The sequence below is a fragment of the Rhinopithecus bieti genome, unplaced genomic scaffold (genome assembly GCF_001698545.2).
Source record: "Rhinopithecus bieti isolate Rb0 unplaced genomic scaffold, ASM169854v2 scaffold_1599, whole genome shotgun sequence".
Taxonomy (NCBI): domain Eukaryota; kingdom Metazoa; phylum Chordata; class Mammalia; order Primates; family Cercopithecidae; genus Rhinopithecus; species Rhinopithecus bieti.
Window position 1 is genome coordinate 458114 of NW_016804139.1, and position 17573 is coordinate 475686.

At 42.0% G+C, this 17573-nt stretch overlaps 1 protein-coding gene and 1 long non-coding RNA gene across 3 annotated transcripts in view; one reads left to right on the forward strand and one right to left on the reverse strand.

Annotated features, from left to right (window-relative positions):
* Positions 1–11648, reverse strand: part of ZCCHC4 (zinc finger CCHC-type containing 4) — a 62032-nt gene extending 50384 nt beyond the window's left edge. For both annotated transcript variants that reach the window (XM_017866708.1, XM_017866706.1), the window contains exons 1-3: positions 11488–11648; positions 10280–10398; positions 9049–9131 (exon numbers count right to left, since the gene is read on the reverse strand). In XM_017866708.1, coding sequence (XP_017722197.1) covers positions 9049–9131; positions 10280–10398; positions 11488–11614 — 329 coding nt within the window. In that variant the 5' untranslated portion in view covers positions 11615–11648. The remainder of the gene's footprint in view (positions 1–9048; positions 9132–10279; positions 10399–11487) is intronic.
* LOC108525985 (uncharacterized) overlaps positions 1–17270 on the forward strand; it is a 26547-nt gene extending 9277 nt beyond the window's left edge. Inside the window, exons 2-3 of the long non-coding RNA XR_001884389.1 lie at positions 10909–10987; positions 16647–17270. This is a non-coding gene — a long non-coding RNA (uncharacterized LOC108525985). The remainder of the gene's footprint in view (positions 1–10908; positions 10988–16646) is intronic.
* The last annotated feature ends 303 nt before the right edge of the window (positions 17271–17573 follow it).

The following is a 17573-nucleotide window of genomic DNA, read 5'->3' on the forward strand; positions in this document are numbered from 1 at the left end:
AAAAAAAAAAAAAAAAATTAGCCAGGCGTGGCATGCACCTGTAATCCCAGCTACTCGGGAGGCTGAAGCAGGAGAATCGTTTGAACCCTGGAGGCAGAGACTGCAGTGAGCTGAGATCGTACCTCCAGCCTGGCAACACAGTGAGATTCCGTCTCAAAAAAAAAAAAAAAAAAAAACGGACATACTGTACCTACTGTATGATTACCTTTATATAAACTTTTAGAAAATGCAGACTAATCTATAGTGACAGAAAGCAGATCAGTGGATGTCTGGGGACCCTAGGGGTGCAGGGATATAGAATGGGGGGGGGCAGAAACTTCTGGAGGTAATAGTATGTTCATTATTGTGACTGTGGTGATGATTTCATGGGCAGATGTATATGTCAAAATTCATCAAATGGTACATTTTAAATATGTGCAATTTATTATATGTAAAGTATCGTACCTTAGTAAAGGTAAAAATGTTGGGGGAAAAGTGAATTTTCCACTAACAATCCCCCTATCACTAGGGTGACCACACATCCCTGGTTGCCCAGGACAGTCGCAGTTGACATCTTCCATCCTGGAGTTCCACCTGGTTATTGCCTCCTTCCCCTCCAGTCTCAAAAAGTATCTAGGTCTGGATTTAAATTCTACAGTCACCCTACATACAACCCCCATAATATTGTGAAAATTAAATCAAATTCCAAAAGTGCTATATCACAAAGAGTAATAATCTCAAAGAACTACAAAACACCAAATTTTAAAAATACATGTTTTCATAGTGATTTTTTTTTTAAAAAATGATCCTGATTAGTCAACTTTGGAAGTTGCTGCAGTACCAAATCATTTTTCTAACAACTAGTTAAAAAGGACAGGAGGGGAAGGATGAAACATTTATCTTTCCTTTCCCACATGAACTGTAACAAAGTATGCTAACAGTTGATGAAACCAAGTTCTTTTTTATAGAAGAATTACAGCCAATGAATGCATAAACAATGACAAGATTCCAAAACCCTTTACAACCTCTGGGCAACGATCATCAGTTACCACTAAAATCATTAGGCAAAGGGCTGATGGGGAGCTTTGTAATGGATGCTTTATCGCTGGCTAATACCTGAACACGTGATTAACCTTAATATCACAAAAAGTGAAAAACCAAACATTATCTGCCTTTTGATGTGATGCAAAGAATTAGCCTTAAGAGGCAACTATAGTTGCTACTGGAGAAGGAGAAATGCAGAGGTGGAAACAGGAGTGTTGATTGCTCTTTGCAAAATGCACTCTCATAGAACGATTTGATTCTCCTACCACATATAGATTTTTTTAAACAGAGATACAATTCATGTACCATATAATTCACCCTTTCAAAGTGGACAATTCAGGCCAGGTGCAGTGGTTCATGCCTGTAATCCCAGCACTTTGGGAGACTAAGATGGGTGGATCACTTGAGGCCAGGAGTTCAAGACCAGCCTGATGAACATGGCAAAACCCCATCTCTACTAAAAATACAAAAATTAGCCAGGCATGGTGGTGTGCAGCTGTAATTCCAGCTACTTGGGAGGTTGAGACACGAGAACCTCTTGAATCCGGGAGGCGAAGGTTACAGTGAGCCAAGATCACGACGCCACTGTACTCCAGCCTGGGTGACATAGTGAGGCTCTGTCTCAAAAAAAATAAAAATAAATAAAGTATACAATTCAGTGGTTTTTAAACAGAAGTCTTTTATAAATTATAAAAAGGTTAAATCAAAAATGGTATGTGGCCATTGTATGATTCTGTTTATATGAAATGTTTAGAATAGGCAAATCCATTGAGACAGAAAGTAGAATAGTGGTTTCTAGAGGCTGGGGTGGTGAGTGGGGAAATGGGAGTAACTGCTGACAGGCATGAGGTTTCCTTTAGAGGTGATGAAAATGTTCTGGAAATAGATTGTGATAGTTGTACATCTTTGTACAGTGAGCCATGATCATGCCACTGCATTCCAGCCTGGGTGAGAGAGCAAGATCCTATCTCAAAAACAAACAAACAAATAAATAAAAAGAGAGCCTGTCAGCCTGCATCACAAAGCAAAATCCAACCACCCTATTTCATCATTTCTAAGGTATATATTTTTTCATATTTTAGCATCTGCAATATGGAGATAAGATTTATAATTGCTGTCAGCCAGACAGAGGCCAAGATGTAGTTCAGAACTCGTGAAAACTTGGTCCTCGCTCTTGAAGCTGTCATGTCTTCAGGCAAGTGTTGTGCATGGCTGGAACTACAGGTGGAGAGTTAATTGCCATCACCCTGTGATTCATTACTGAAACACATCATGTACATTCAGTCAGCCACCAGAACAGAGCAACAGGACATACATTTGATATTAGAGAAGTAAATATCCCTTGGCCAGGTACTGTGGCTCACACCTATAATCCCAGCTACCCGGGAGGCTGAGGCAGGAGGATCACTTGAGTCCAGGAGTTCCAGATCATCTTGGGCAATATATTGAGACCCCAACTCTAAAAATATTTTAAAACATTAGCCAGAGCTGGGCGCAGTGGCTCACACCTATAATCCCAGCACTTTTGGAGGCTGAGGTGGGTAGATTACTTGAGGCCAAGTCAGCCTGGCCAACATGGTGAAACCCTGTCTCTACTAAAAATACAAAAATTAGCTGGGCGTGGTGGTGAGCACCTGTAATCCCAGCTGCTCAGGAGGCTGAGGCAAGAGAGTCGCTTGAACCCCAGAAGCAGAGGTTGCAGTGAGCCAAGATCACACCACTGCACTCCAGCCTGGGCGACAGATGAAGACTCCATCTCAAACAAACAAACAAACAAACAAATTAGCCAGGAAGATCCCTTGATCCCAAAAGTTTGAAGCTACAATGAGCTATGAATGCACCACTGCACTCCTGCCTGGGCAACAGATGAAACTGTCTCCAAAAAAAGAAAGAAAAGAAAGCAAAGAAGAGAAAGAAAAGGAAAGGAAGAAAGAGCGGCAGCAAGAGTGAAAGAGAGTGAGCAAGAGAGAGAGGGAGAGAGAAAGAAAGAAAGAAAGAAAGAGAGAGAAAAGAACGAAAAAATATTCCTGGTTGAAAGAAAAACAACAACAATTAAGGCCTTTAGAGGACCTAAGAAAGGAAAATACCACAAGTAGAGGAAGTTGTATCGGGTTTTGTTACTCAAATATGGTCAAAAGGACTACCTATCACCCACTGAGTAACACCAGCTGAAGGCCCAAGTTGCAAAATCACTAGGAAGGGAGGACAGAAAGTTCAAAGCAATGAGGGGCTGATGTGGAGATGATTCACTCACCATGAGGAGCTGAGTTTAATGATTTTTAAAAGAAGGAACAGAAGAACGCTGAAAATGAACCTCCACTTACATGATACATCTTTGTGCTTTGTCAATTACCTCTTTCCTTTACATATTTCCAAACTGCCCTTCAGAAAGCTTCACTGCTAGTTTATTAACCTTTTCTTGATAAAAGATAAACTGAGATCTTGTGCATATTTCTCTCTACTCAAAATCACAACATAATCAGCAACTATCATGCCTTAAATTTAACATTCAGACACACGGCCTTCTGAAAGTTTGGTAGACAGAACATGAGAATGTGAAGCACTCAAGATTACTCAGCTCTCCCCCCTTATTCGTATTTACAACACATTCCCCAGGGGGAGGGAAATTCATTCTGCTGCATGGCTCAGCATGATTCACAAATTGCAGGCTAGCATTTTGAAATGTCATTTTTATTGATCTCCATTTGATGTTCCATTTGCCTTTCCTGGAGTACACAAATTATGTTTATGGCATTTCTCTAATAGCAGACTTTGAAAATCTCAGTTTAAATGAGATCTGAAAAAAAATAACCAAATGAAATATCAACGAAACAAAACTATTTGGATGCACATAAATTAATGCTGATTTTAGCATTTAAATATCTTCCCTGAGACTTCATAGGTCACAACAAGGGTGCAAACATACTATATAATAAACATAATAACACATTTCAGAGCATAACAGGCAGCTAAAAACTATAAAAAAAAGCAAATCTCAGGCATGAAATGTAAATATGTCAACTGAACACATATGAAACATAAAGCATGGTTCAAAGAGTGAGATTAGGAAAATGAAAATCAAATCCTATTCTGTAAACCTAGAAATCTGTGCAGCGCTACCAGTCCCGTAATAAAAATCAGCTAACAGGTCAATTTATCTTGCTAGCTACCATAAGTCCTTACAAAGATTTTTAAAATAAATTAGTCAATGAAAAGCTATTGTAACCACACAAAACATGAAAATTTGCTTTATAGAATATGCACAATTTTTTAAAGAATCAGTATAGGCCGGGCGCGGTGGCTCAAGCCTGTAATCCCAGCACTTTGGGAGGCCGAGACGGGCGGATCACAAGGTCAGGAGATTGAGACCATCCTGGCTAACACGGTAAAACCCCGTCTCTACTAAAAAAAAATACAAAAAACTAGCCGGGCGAGGTGGCGGGCGCCTGTAGTCCCAGCTACTCGGGAGGCTGAGGCAGGAGAATGGCGTAAACCCAGGAGGCGGAGCTTGCAGTGAGCTGAGATCCGGCCACTGCACTCCAGCCCGGGCGACAGAGCGAGACTCCGTCTCAAAAAAAAAAAAAAAAAAGAATCAGTATAAAGTTCAAATGCAGTTTAATATTTTCAAATATAATAGTTGTTTAATAAGCTAACTTATAAATGAGTTACACAAAATTAAATTATCCACATTAGAAAATAATTATACTCTCAAGCAATAGTACATCCTTAGGTCTATTCACACGTAAGAATGAACTGCTAGTCTCAAGCTGAAGACAAAGAGAATAGATTATTTATTATGCCTTTGATTTTAAAAAGCCAAAATTATAAATAGGACTCTTTATCTTAAGATACTGAATATTTTCAGAAGAATGACTGATTTCAAACTGTTTGCTCCATAGAAAGCATATAATAAAGCATAGGAACATTGATTACAAACTGATACAGTGAAATCAATGATATTAAATTTCTACCCATCTTCCAAAACCTGTTCAGATGCCCTCTCCTTACCCTGTATTGATCACCTAAGCCACAAGTTACCCCTAAGGCTTCTGACTTCCAAAGCACTTAGCCTTTTCTACGAATACTGTGGATACTTAACGCACCTTACTTTACACTAAATAATCTTTATCTATATATCTCCACACATTACTAGCATTTTAAATGTTTTTTGAGCCTTCAATAAATACCTGCTGAATGAATGAATGAGGGAATGACTGACTAGGTGGACAGATGGTTGGATAGAGACTTCTGGCAACAAAATCCAAGGTAATGGGTCACAGATGGGTAAGATATTGAAAAGCATTTTATTGAGACATGCTGGCAAGAATTAGCACTAGATAAAAGATGAAATTATGGACCCCCCCAAAAAAAACCTTTTGGAAATTCTTTAATAATTCATATTTTACCCAGTTTTTATGTTCTAATTAATATGAAATATGAATTTCAATTTTTTTTATCAAAAAAACATACTCTGGTACAACAAAGATAAGAACAGTGGTTTAGGCCTGGCATGGTGGCTTATGCCTATAATCCCAGCACTTTGGGAGGCCAAGATGGGCAGATCACCTGAGGTCAGGAGTTTGACACCAGCCTGGCCAACATGGTGCAAACTCGTCTCTACTAAAAATATAAAAATTAGCTGGGCATGGTGGCAGGTGCCTGTAATCCCAGCTACTCAGAGGCTTGAGACAGGAGAATCACTTGAACCCAGGAGGTAGAGGTGGCAGTGAGCCAAGATCACGCCACTGCACTCTAGCCTGGGTGAGTGACAAGAGTGAAACTCTATCTCAGGAAAAAAAAAAAAGAACAATGTGGTTTAGCTCCAAACTAAAATTTTACTATGCATAGAAATAAGATCACCTAGATTTTCTTACAGAGTTTAATTAAATCACCAATATCCTTCTAACAGAAACATGCTTATCAGATAAAAGTGTTAAGGACAGAATACAAAACTATGTATACATTATGGCTACAAACAAACCTGGCATAGGAAAAAAAAGCCAGAAGGAAATAATACAAAATGACCAAGGTGAGGACTTCAAAGGAAGAAACCACGGGCCCTGTGTTTCTACTTTCTCCATCTTCAATACTCTATTTTCTCTCAATAATCACTATGATAGATCTCTACATAAGTCCTTACCTTTTCTCTCCTTAAATATCCTCAAATTAAATCAATATGCATCATATATTACTATCTGCTTTTACATTTAAAAATAACCTTTTAGAATCAGGCATAAGATGAATCACAGCTTAGTACTTCTCATAGAGTGAACATGATAAAGTATAACTCCTACAAGTCTCAATTTTCTCATCTAAGTAAACCACCTCTGCAGGACTAAATAATATCTCATGTAAAACACCTAGCAGCACAGTGCCTACCTCACAGTAGTGCTCCATTTTCTTTTCTTTTTTTTTTTTTTTGAGACAGGGTCTCACTCTGTCACCTAGGCTGGAGTATAGTAGCATGATCTTGGCTCACTGCGACCTCTGCCTCCCAGGTTCAAGCGATTCTCCTGCGTCAGCCTCCCAAGTAGCCGGGATTACAGGTGCCCGCCACTATGCCTGGCTATGTTTTGTGATTCCACTGGAGATGGGAGTTCACCATGTTGGCCAGGCTGGTCTTGAACTCCTGACCTCAAGTGATCCGCCCACCTCGGCCTCCCAAAGTGCTGGGATTACAGGTGTGAGCCACGGTGCCTGGCCTCGATTTTCCTTAATTCCCTTTTCAAGATGTTTTGGGTGATGACTGAATTCCCATACAGTAAATACATAGACATCTCTGATTAACCAGTGTAGTTAAGGGGCAATCAAATTATCTTGAGAAATGCCTCCTGTATCAAAGGACTTTAAAATCTACTAATCCCAGCACTTTGGGAGGCCGAGACGGGCGGATCACGAGGTCAGGAGATCGAGACCATCCTGGCTAATACGGTGAAACCCCGTCTCTACTTAAAATACAAAAAACTAGCCGGGCGACGAGGCGGGCGCCTGTAGTCCCAGCTACTCGGGAGGCTGAGGCAGGAGAATGGCGTAAACCCGGGAGGCGGAGCTTGCAGTGAGCTGAGATCCGGCCACTGCACTCCAGCCTGGGTGGCAGAGCAAGACTCTGTCTCAAAAAAATAAAAAATAAAAAATAAAAAAATAAAAAAATAAAAAAAATAAAATCTACTACTAAACAGCTCAGGAAAAATACTATAAATAGACCCCAGTACTCCTCTGTGCTTAGTCTAAATGAGGCCTCACAATCTTTCTGAACACAGCAGCCCAGGTAAAATGAAGGAGCTGCCATAAAAGTGAAAACCTATTTGTCATCAGTAACCTAGAGAAGAGGCTTTTTAAGGAGCATCTCCCAGCACATACTGTATAATGTCAGTGACACAGGTGAGAGACAAATTCTTTTCACAAGTTTGTCGAAAAATTAAATCTATGACTCTAATCCACCCAATAAAACATTTCAACAATGTAGATTTTTTAAAATAGATGTTTAGAGATTTTTCAAGTTTGGTTTAGTATTTCAAAAAAGAAACATCACAGCAAATCTTGATGACAATGGATCTGATAATGGATTTTGATCTGTACACCAAAAGCACAAGCAACAACAAAAAAATTGATAAACTGAACTTCATTGAAATTAAAAACTCTTGTGCTTCAAAGGAGATCAAGAAGGTGAAAAAACAACCTACAGAATGGGAGAAAATATTTGCAAATCATATATTTGGTAAGGGTGTAATATCCAGAACATATAAAGAACTCCTGTGACTCAACAACAAAAAGATAACCCAATTAAAAATGGAAAAAGGACTTGAATAGACATGTCTCCAAGATCATACATAAATAGCCAATAAGCACATGAAATGATGATTCACATCATTAGTAATCTGGTAGAAAACAAAAATCAAAGCTGCAATGACATACCGCTTCACATACACTAGGATGGCTATAATCAGAAAAACAAGCAATAAAAAATGTTGGCAAGGATGCAGAGAAATTGGAACACGTATACCCTCCTGGTGGGAATGTAAAATGGTGCAGCCACTATGGAAAGCAGTTTGGCGGTTCCTCAAAACACTAAACACAGAATTACTGACAATTCCACTCCTGGGTATATACCCAAAAGAATTGAAGACAGGGTCCCAAACTGTATACCAATGTTCATTGAAGCATAATTCACAACAGCAAAAAAGTAGACACAGCCCAAGTGTCCATCAACAGATGAACAGATTTTTTAAATGTGGTATAGACAATGGATATAATTCAGTTACAAAAAGGAATACAGTTCTGATACATGCTACAACATGCATGAAATTTGAAGATATTATGCTACATAAAATAAGCCAGACCCAAAAGGACAAATATTGTATAATCTCATTTATATGAGGTACACAGAACTGTCAAATTCATAGCAACAAAAATAGTTGGGCACAGTGGCTCATGCCTGTAACCCTTGCAGTTTGGGAGGCTGAGGTGGGCGGATCCCTTGAACCCAGAAGTTCTAGACCAGGAGTTCTGGGCAACATAGGAAGACCTTGTCTCTATGAAAAATAATAATAAATTAGCTGGGTGTGGTGGCGTGTGCCTTAAGTCCCAGCTACTCAGGAGGCTGAGGTGGAGGATTGCTTGAGCCCAGGAGGTTGAGGCTATAGTGAGTCATGACAGCACCACTGCACTTCAGCCTGGGCAACACAGAGTGAGACCCTGTCTCGAAAAAAACAACCACAAAAATAAATCAGAGGTTACCAAGGTTTGGGAGGAGGTGGAATGAGGAGTTACAGCATAATGGTGGCAGTTTCTGCTTGGAGTGATGAAAAAGTTTTGCAAATAGGGACGATGGTTACACAACACCATGCATGTACTTAATGTCACTGAATTGCATGCTTGAAAATGATTAAAATGGCAAATTTTATATTATATATATAACTACAATAAAAATAAATAAAAGAAATTAAACTTAAAGGCACAGAAAAAGGCAACAACAAAGAAACATGACAGCTAAACTAATAAAGAAAAATGACACCCCATCAGTACCTTTCCACACACTGCCTTCGGGACAGGGGAGGCTGACATCTTCGGTTATGAGCTTCTCGGGCAGCAAGTCTAGCTCCTGACAACTGAAAGAGAGTACAAAACCCATTGAATAAACTGGAAATCTCTATCATCCTAGAAGAACTGGCAACACATTCTGACATCAAGAAGCCAGAAATTCAACCAATTCAACAGGCATTCATTTTAGGGGAAAACAAAACAGTGAAAACTGGGTAAATTCTAGAGCAGCTTGAAGCAGTATCCAGCATATTAAAGCACTAAGAGATTAACATATGTTCACTGTAGCATCATCCACAATAGCAAAAAGGTGGACATAAGCCAAGTATTCACCTTAATGGGTTTGCAGAAGAGTGGTATATGATACTGTTTTACCATAAACCTAACAAAACTGAAAATTCTCTCACCAAAGCTTTCAGAAACTTCAACTGGAGCCGAGTTCAAGAGAATACCAAGTTCATAACTATATCTCTAAATGTCTTCATTGGTCATCTAATAGCTGTATAAGGGATGTTCAGTGCAAATGTTCAAAAAAAGTGTTTTTTAACACTTTCTGGAATGATCATGATTTCTCTTTAGTGAGAAATCCATATTTGCCAACAGTGCTATCGACTGAATGCTTGTGCCCCCTAAAATTCGTATGTTGAAGACTTAACCCCAATGTGATGGTATTTAAATGAGGGGCCTCTGGGAGGTAATTAGGTCAAGAGGGTAGAGCCCTCTTGAATGAGATTAGTGTCCTTCTAAGACAGACAGTACTTGCTTCCTCTCTTTGGGAAATGAGGATATAATGAAAGGATGGTCCTCTGCAAATCAGGAAGAGGACAGGACCTACACCAGATACTAGATCTGCCAGCATCTTGATCCTGCACTTCCCAGTCTCCAGAACTGTGAGAAACAGATGTCTGTCGTTTAAGCCACACAGCCTATGGTACTTCTGTTATAGAATCCCCAGCTAAGACACAGAAGATCAGTCACCCAATATTACTGCCTCAGAGTCTTATGGGGAATTAAGACTTTGAGACAGTAGTTTAAGGTATCAGTATTCAGAGTAAGCATGAACTCCGGTTTTCTGAACCAACAAACATAGTATCTCCATCTCTCTTAAGAGATTTATCTTATATGTTCAGACCGCATATTTTTATTGGTTTACACATTCTCAACAAAATTGTCACATATACCAAAATAAAAAATAAATATCCAAAAGTTGATATACCTTTTCATCTTCCCACTGAAAAAAATTACAGTCTTTTCTATCTCTACAGGCTGAACAGGCATAAAACCTCCGAGTTTCTTCTTTCCCTTGGATCACCTTTACAAACAGAAGAGTGGGTCCTAGTTCCAGAATAGCAAAAAAAACAAAAAGTGTCAACGGTCATTTACGTCAAGTTCTTAGTTTTCACCGCCCTTAAATAAAATTTGTTTGAGCTTTATGCACAATTTATCATAATTAAATCCATCTCTTTGGTTGGTTGTTTTTTGTTTTGTTTTCGTGAGACAGGGTCTCCCTCTGTCGCCCAGGCTGGAGTGCAGTGGCAACATCATGGTTCACTGCGATTTCTGCTTCCTAGCCTCAAGGGATTCTCCCGCCTCAGCCTCCCGAGTAGCTGGGACTACAGCTGCGTGTCTCCAGCTGGTTTTATTTTTTGTGGAGATAGGGTATCACCATTTTTGCCTGGGCTAGTCTCAAACTCCTGGGCTCAAGCGATCTGCCTGCCTCGGCCTCCCAAAGTGCTGGGACTACAGGTGCACGCCACCACGCCGGCTTCTCTGTTTAATGAATGTTCCTTTCTCTCTGTTACAACATTCCGGCAGTGACTACTCTTAAATAATTTTTGAAAACAGGTCTCTCCAGAAAGAAAATGCTACTGTCAGTATAGCTGCTGTCTACGTTGTGAATGTTAAAAACCTGAGACTAAAACAGGTAAGGGACTCAGAGAATTGAGGACTTTGACATCTCTTGCGCGTTTACCCTTGCAGCGAAAACCTGAGCTTTGAGTTAGACACGCCCACTTTATGTAAGTTAGACAAAAACAGTCTAGTTTGCAGGCAAGGATTACACTCTGTCTTTCTCCCTAATTTTTTATTTTTGAAGGGACAGCAAATCAACAAATGAAATCCCCAAGTACTTGTCAACGAGAACTATTCAATACCATGCATCCTTCTCTTTGCCTACCTTTCTGCCCCTTCCCCCCAAAAAGAGATGAAATAGTCCTGGAGCCAAAACCACAAGAGTGGAGACTTGCTCTGAATGTTTCTCAAATAAGTTGAAAAACACCACGTTCCGAGGAAGGACTATTTTCTAGACTGCACACTGGTGAGGGAAAAGAGGCTGATAAAAATATAGGAGCCCCAAAAGCCACTTCCAAGCCAACTCACACCCTCAGCGCCCGGCAGTTAGGCTGAGCCCAGACTCTGACCCACCGTGAGGGCACAGCGGGGAGGGGACGGCGGGATCCGAGGGAAGAACCACCTCCATTCCCGAGCTCCCCCGGCACCCTGCGTTGCCCTCTGCCTCCACGGCTTCAAACCCATCCCTGGGGGCCGCCATCTTCCCGCCGCCGTCCCGAAAGCCTCAGTACGAACCAAGAATGCTGAGAAAGAGCGCCCCCGCGACCCAAAGCGACCGACAGCGCCCCCAGGCGCTTAGGAGGAGCTGGGGCGGGGCTGCCACAGCGGAGGCCACGCCCAGAAACTCAGTTCCCGCTCACCTGGGGGCTGCACCTAAGCGGCCCCTAGCGGTGGGGCTCGCAGGTCACTCGTGGGACTTGTGCCATGAGCTCAGCGCCTGAAAGCACCCTCTTTTCTTAAGAATATAGCCAGGAGGTGAGATGATTCGAACAAAGATTTGGTTGTATTGTAGGTCCAAAAGGCAGCATTACCACCTCTGCCAAACAGCTGAAATGGCTGCAGCAGCTGCGATTGATGGACCATTCTTTGTGTTTCAGAGTCACAGTCACTGCATCATCCTCTGTAAATTTTGGACAACGCTGAAAGTTGCACATCATAGTTGCACACTCATTGACACTTATACATTAGGAAGAAAGAAAACCGTGCCGATTTGCAGATTACATGATTGTCCACATTTTAAAAAATCCCAAAGAATCTATCAGGAAAACACCTCCGATTTAAACTGAGTTCAGCAAGGTTGCAGGATATGAGATAAACATACAAACATCAACTGGATTTCTAAATATTAGCAATAATCACAAGAACACTCAAAAATAGAATACCACTTACAATCATTCAAATGAAATAGGTGTAAATCTAGCGAAATATGTACAGGGTTTTATGTATGCTAAAAACTCTAAAATGCTTGATTAAAAAAAATCAAGGCTGGGTGCAGTGGGTCACACCTGTAATCCCAGCACTTTGGGGGGCCAAGATGGGAGGATTGCTTGAATCCAGGAGTTCGAAACCAGCCTGGGCAACAAAGCGAGACCACATCTCTAAAATAAATAAACAATTTTTAAAGTTTTTTAAAAATCAAAGAATAGCCGGGTGCGGTGGCTCACGCCTATAATCCCAGCAATTTGTGAGGCTGAGGCAGGTGGATCACGAGGTCAAGAGATCGAGACCATCCTGGCTAACACGGAGAAATCCTGTCTTTACTAAAAATACAAAAACAAAAAAAGTAGCCGGGCACGGTAGGGGGCGTCTGTAGTCCCAGCTGCTCGGTAGGCTGAGGCGGGAGCATGGCATGAACCTGGGAGGCAGAGCTTGCAGTGAGCCGAGATCGCGCCACTGCACTCCAGCCTGGGTGACAGAGCGAGACTCTGTCTCAAAAAAAAAAAAAAAAAAAAAAAAATCAAAGAATAACTAAACAAATGCAGAAACATGCTGCACTCATAAATCAGAAGACTCAACATAGTAAAGATATTGGTTCTCCCCAGGTTTAATGCATATACGGTTTAGCACAATTGCTATGAAAATCCCAGCCAGATTTCTTTGTAGATTTAGACAGTATTCTGAAATTTATATGGCAAGGCGACGGAACTAAAATAGCTAAAACAATTTTGAAAAAGAATAATGAAGTGGGAGGAATCAATCTACTCAATTTCCGTCAACTTTCAAGTCCTTTTTTTTTTTCTTTTTTTTTGTTTGTCTATCTTGAGACAGCCTGATCAACCGGCAGGCTGCGAGTGCAGTGGCCGCATCTCAGCTCACTGCAAGCTCCGCCTGCGCCCGGTTTACTCCGCGCGCTAGCCTCAGCCCTCCCGAGTAGCCCTGGACTCACAAGGCGCGCCCGTCGCCACCTCAGCCCGGCAGTTTCTTTTGCTATTTGTTTTTAGTAGACGACGTGTGTTCCGGTTGTTCGCCAGGATGTCTCGAATCTCCTGACCTTGAGTTTCGTTGGATTCCTCTACCACGTCCTCGGACCTCCAACCAGGCTTGAGCCACCGCGCCCGGCCAATTTCAAGTCTTATAGTACAGTAATCAAGATGCATCCACATGTCTGTGATTGTAGATGAAATAGTCTCCTTATATTATTTAAAGAACCATTGGGGCATGTGCCTAGTTAACATCACACATTGATGCTATGGTTTATTACTGTAAAAACATGGCTGTTTTTCTCTCACATTTCATGTAACGGTTTTACTCAAATTCTCCATCTGCACCAGTAGCATCTGTGTGTTTGATGTACCAGTGTCCCCTTTTTCAAGTTGTCCAGCACACTTTTTCAGTGTATATTATCTGCACATGTCTGGTCTTTTGAGATAGGCAATTTTCTACAGCTATGAGGTGATACTTTTGGATACTGTCTCAAGACCTAACTAGTTGGGCACATGTGCTCAGGACCTCTTGAGACAGCGCCCCAGGCAGAATAAAAATTAAGAGACCTAACTACCTACTCACATGAACTCTAGCACTTTTATTTACAAATTTGTTTTAGATGTACAAATTTGTGATCTTAAAAGACTTGTTTATAAAATTTGCAACTGAATTTGTGAACTCATAAAACCAGAGTTACTGAGTCCATATTTCCTCTTTCTCTTTTAAATAATGCTGATTCTGTGAGGCAGCCTCTCTAAACAGCCAAAACCAGTATGGATGTGCAGCCTTTACAGATAAGCTTCCCCAAACAGTAAAAATACAACAAAGGTTGATCCAAATATGGTAAATGGGAAGGCACTGCAAAATGTGAGAGCTGCCGAAGGTTTCAAACAGGCCATTTTCTTTGCAGAGGGATAATTTTGGGGAGAAAAAAACTCACCTTATTTTCAGATATATATGGTAAATAGCCTGTGTTAAATATTACTGATGGGGTTATGAATATGACCAGTAAGTTATAAATGTTTCATTTAACTTCCTGATAATGTTTTGAGTCTGTACAGGAAAATGCTTGAGTAGAAACATACCGAGAGATTCAGCAAGGTTCTCAAAGGAAGCCAGAGACATAACTGAAAATAGGTCCGTTGAGGCCTAAGCACCAGGAGAGACCTAGATTACACTTATCACACAGAGCGTGATCCTGGGCTGCTAAGATTGCTGGAACTCAGCTACTCTCCCAGCAGACTGTCTGGTCAAACTGGTGAGCTTTCTTTCTTTTTTTTATTTTTTTTTTGAGACGGAGTCTCACTCTGTCGCCCAGTCTGGAGTGCAGTGGATCAATATTGGCTCACTGCAACCCCCACCTCCTGAGTTACAGCAGTTCTCCTGCCTCAGCCTCCCAGGTAACTGGGATTACAGGCACGTACCACCATGCCCAGTTAAATTTTTTTTTTTTTTTTTTTTTGGTGTTTTTAGTAGAGATGGGCTTTCACTATGCTGGCCAGGCTGGTCTTGAACTCCTGACCTTGTGATCCACCTGCCTCGGCCTCCCAAAGTGCTGGGATTACAGGCGTCAGCCACCGCGCCCAGCCCAAACTGGTGAGCTTTCTAAGAGGGCTGGTCGTCTCCTTCCTTGGCTTCATCAACAGAACAAATCAGTGTCTTTTGAAAATCTTCAATTCCCAAACCTCCTTCAGAGAAAATGGTGAAGCCAGAGGAGAGTTCTGTAGTGGAGCTCTGACCATCTTCTCTATCTTCTGGTAACAGGACCCCAGTTTTCCTTTGGGAAGCCCGCCCTCCCAATTTTAGCCTATGTAGTTGTGAGAGGTGTAAAAGGTGGCAGGGACTGGCTTGGATTTGGGCAGGTGGCTTGCAGCTTCTGCTGGAATGGCTGAGAAAAAAGGTGTCTTGGTTACATGTTTTCATCTCTGTGGCATTCATGATGTTGATTCCTCATGTGTCCGAGGGGTTCAGCTCTCCAGTGTTACCTGGGCTGAGTCACACGTCTAGTGGTTGGCTCATCCAGGATCATCTTAACCCATTTATGCCTGAAGTTGCAATTTTTTGAATTTTTGCAATCAGACCTTGGCGATGACCTTGAGCATTAGGATATAAATAACTCCCACATGCTTAGTGTTCCAATAATGCAGCACTAGTCAAACATGGGTTGGGGCTGGGATAACTCAGCTCTGCTCTGTGTATCTTTCCTCCTCCTCCTGGAACCACCAGGACAGCCTGGGCGTATCTTTTTCATGGGGATGTCAGATGCACAAGAGAACTAGCAGAAGCAGACAAGTTCCGTGAGGCCTGGGGTTGGAATTATACCACTCTCACTTCCATCTCATAGTTTTGGCTCAAGTAAGTCACATGGACCAAGCATTGCAAAGTTACATGGCAAGGAAAGTGATCAGAGAATGGTGAAGAATCAGGGTCCATGACACAATCGACCACATAAGCCTTCTTCACAAGGGTGACCAAGGAGCCAGTGGCAATGTTCCCTACCCCTTGAGGAGCACCTGCCTTATAAGGAAGCCAATAAGAAAAAAGCAGAACCGGGAGACAGGAAGGTCTGAGGACACCATGTGAGCATCTAGATTCAGCCATGCCTGAAGTTTTCTTTTTTTTTCTTTTCTTTTTTTTTTTTTTTTTTTCTTTTCTTTTTTTGAGACAGAGTCTCACTCTTGTCTCCCAGGCTGGAGTGCAGTGGCACGATCTCCACTCACTGCAACCTCCGCCTCCTGGGTTCAAGCAATTCTCCTGCCTCAGCCTCCCAAGTAGCTGGGATTACAGGCACCTGCCACCACACTAATTTTTTGTATTTTTAGTAGAGACGGGGTCTCGCCATGTTAGGCAGGCTGGTCTTGAACTCCTGACTTTAGGTGATCCGCCCGTCTCGGCCTCCCAAAGTCCTGAGATTACAGGCGTGAGCCACTGCACCCAACCAGCCTGAAGTTTTCAGTTACACAATTCATAAATTCCTCAGTGGCTCTTTAAGCCAGTTTGAGATGGGGTTGGTTCTATCTCTTATAATCAAGAATGCTGATTAATGTTCTGTGGCTGCAGCCATACTATTGGATGGATGTATCTGTCCTTGAAGTCCTTCTCCAGTCAAGATCTCCAGTCAAGGTTACTCTGACCTTCCTTCTCCCTGCCACACTCCCTGTAGACCTGCCTGTTTCCCTCCCTCCATCTTTCCTCCCTCCATCCTCTCCGGCCTTTGTGGAGGAACCTGGACTCCTTGGTGCTTTTTATCTTGCTGCCCCAAAGTAAGCACTCACAACTGTTTTTTGTTGCTGTTGTTCTGTTTTAAGGGGAAAGCGATCAGGGAAGACCAGCAACAAGAATAAAACCTGCAGAGACCCTACCACAGCAGCCTCTGCTTTTCAGTTCTGGATCCCGGCAACCCTGCTGAGATGGCCCCACAATCCCCTTGACTTCATCTCTCTCATTTCCAAGAGTAAAGCTCACCAAACCTTTTTCCAGTCCTGAAAAGTCTCAACTGTGAAAACTTGGCTGGGAAAGGATTTGGATACAAAGGGACTCTGTGTAGCCTTCCTTGGATCTTTGAAAAACAGCCACAACACTGCTGAACCAAACACCCTGAAACTAAGGACGCTTTCTGATAAGCTATTGAGATTCACTGGTCATTTCTGCTGTGCTGGACAGAAGCCTCGATGGAATGGGCCTTTCAGAAGCCAATAAAGACCTGTGGCATGGAACTCCTGGGACTTCCTCCATCCACATCTCAAGGAGCTGCCCTGTCCCCTGTCTTCCTGCCTGAATATGATGCCTCTCTGGCATGAAAGCTGGGAATGAAGTGCAGGAGAGAACGTGTGTGTGTGTGTGTGTGTGTGTGTGTGTGTGTGTGTACATGACTGCTTCTTGTAAACGCATAGAAATTAAACCTCAAGATAAATACATCTGGCTGGCACGATGGCTCGCGTCTGTAATCCCAGCACTTTGGGAGGCCGAGGCAGGCAGATCGCTTGAGGTCAAGAGTTTGAGACCAACCTGGCCAACATGATGAAACATTATCTCTGCTAAAACTATAAAATTTATCTGGGCATGGTGGCAGGCCCCCTGTAATCCCAGCTATTGGGAGGCTGAGGCAGGAGAATCACTTGAGGCCAGAAGGCAGAGGTTGCAGTGAGTCGAGATCACACCACTGCACTCCAGCCTGGGCAACAGAGCAAGACTCCATCTCAAAAAAGAAAAAAGAAAGATAAATAAATCCGCTG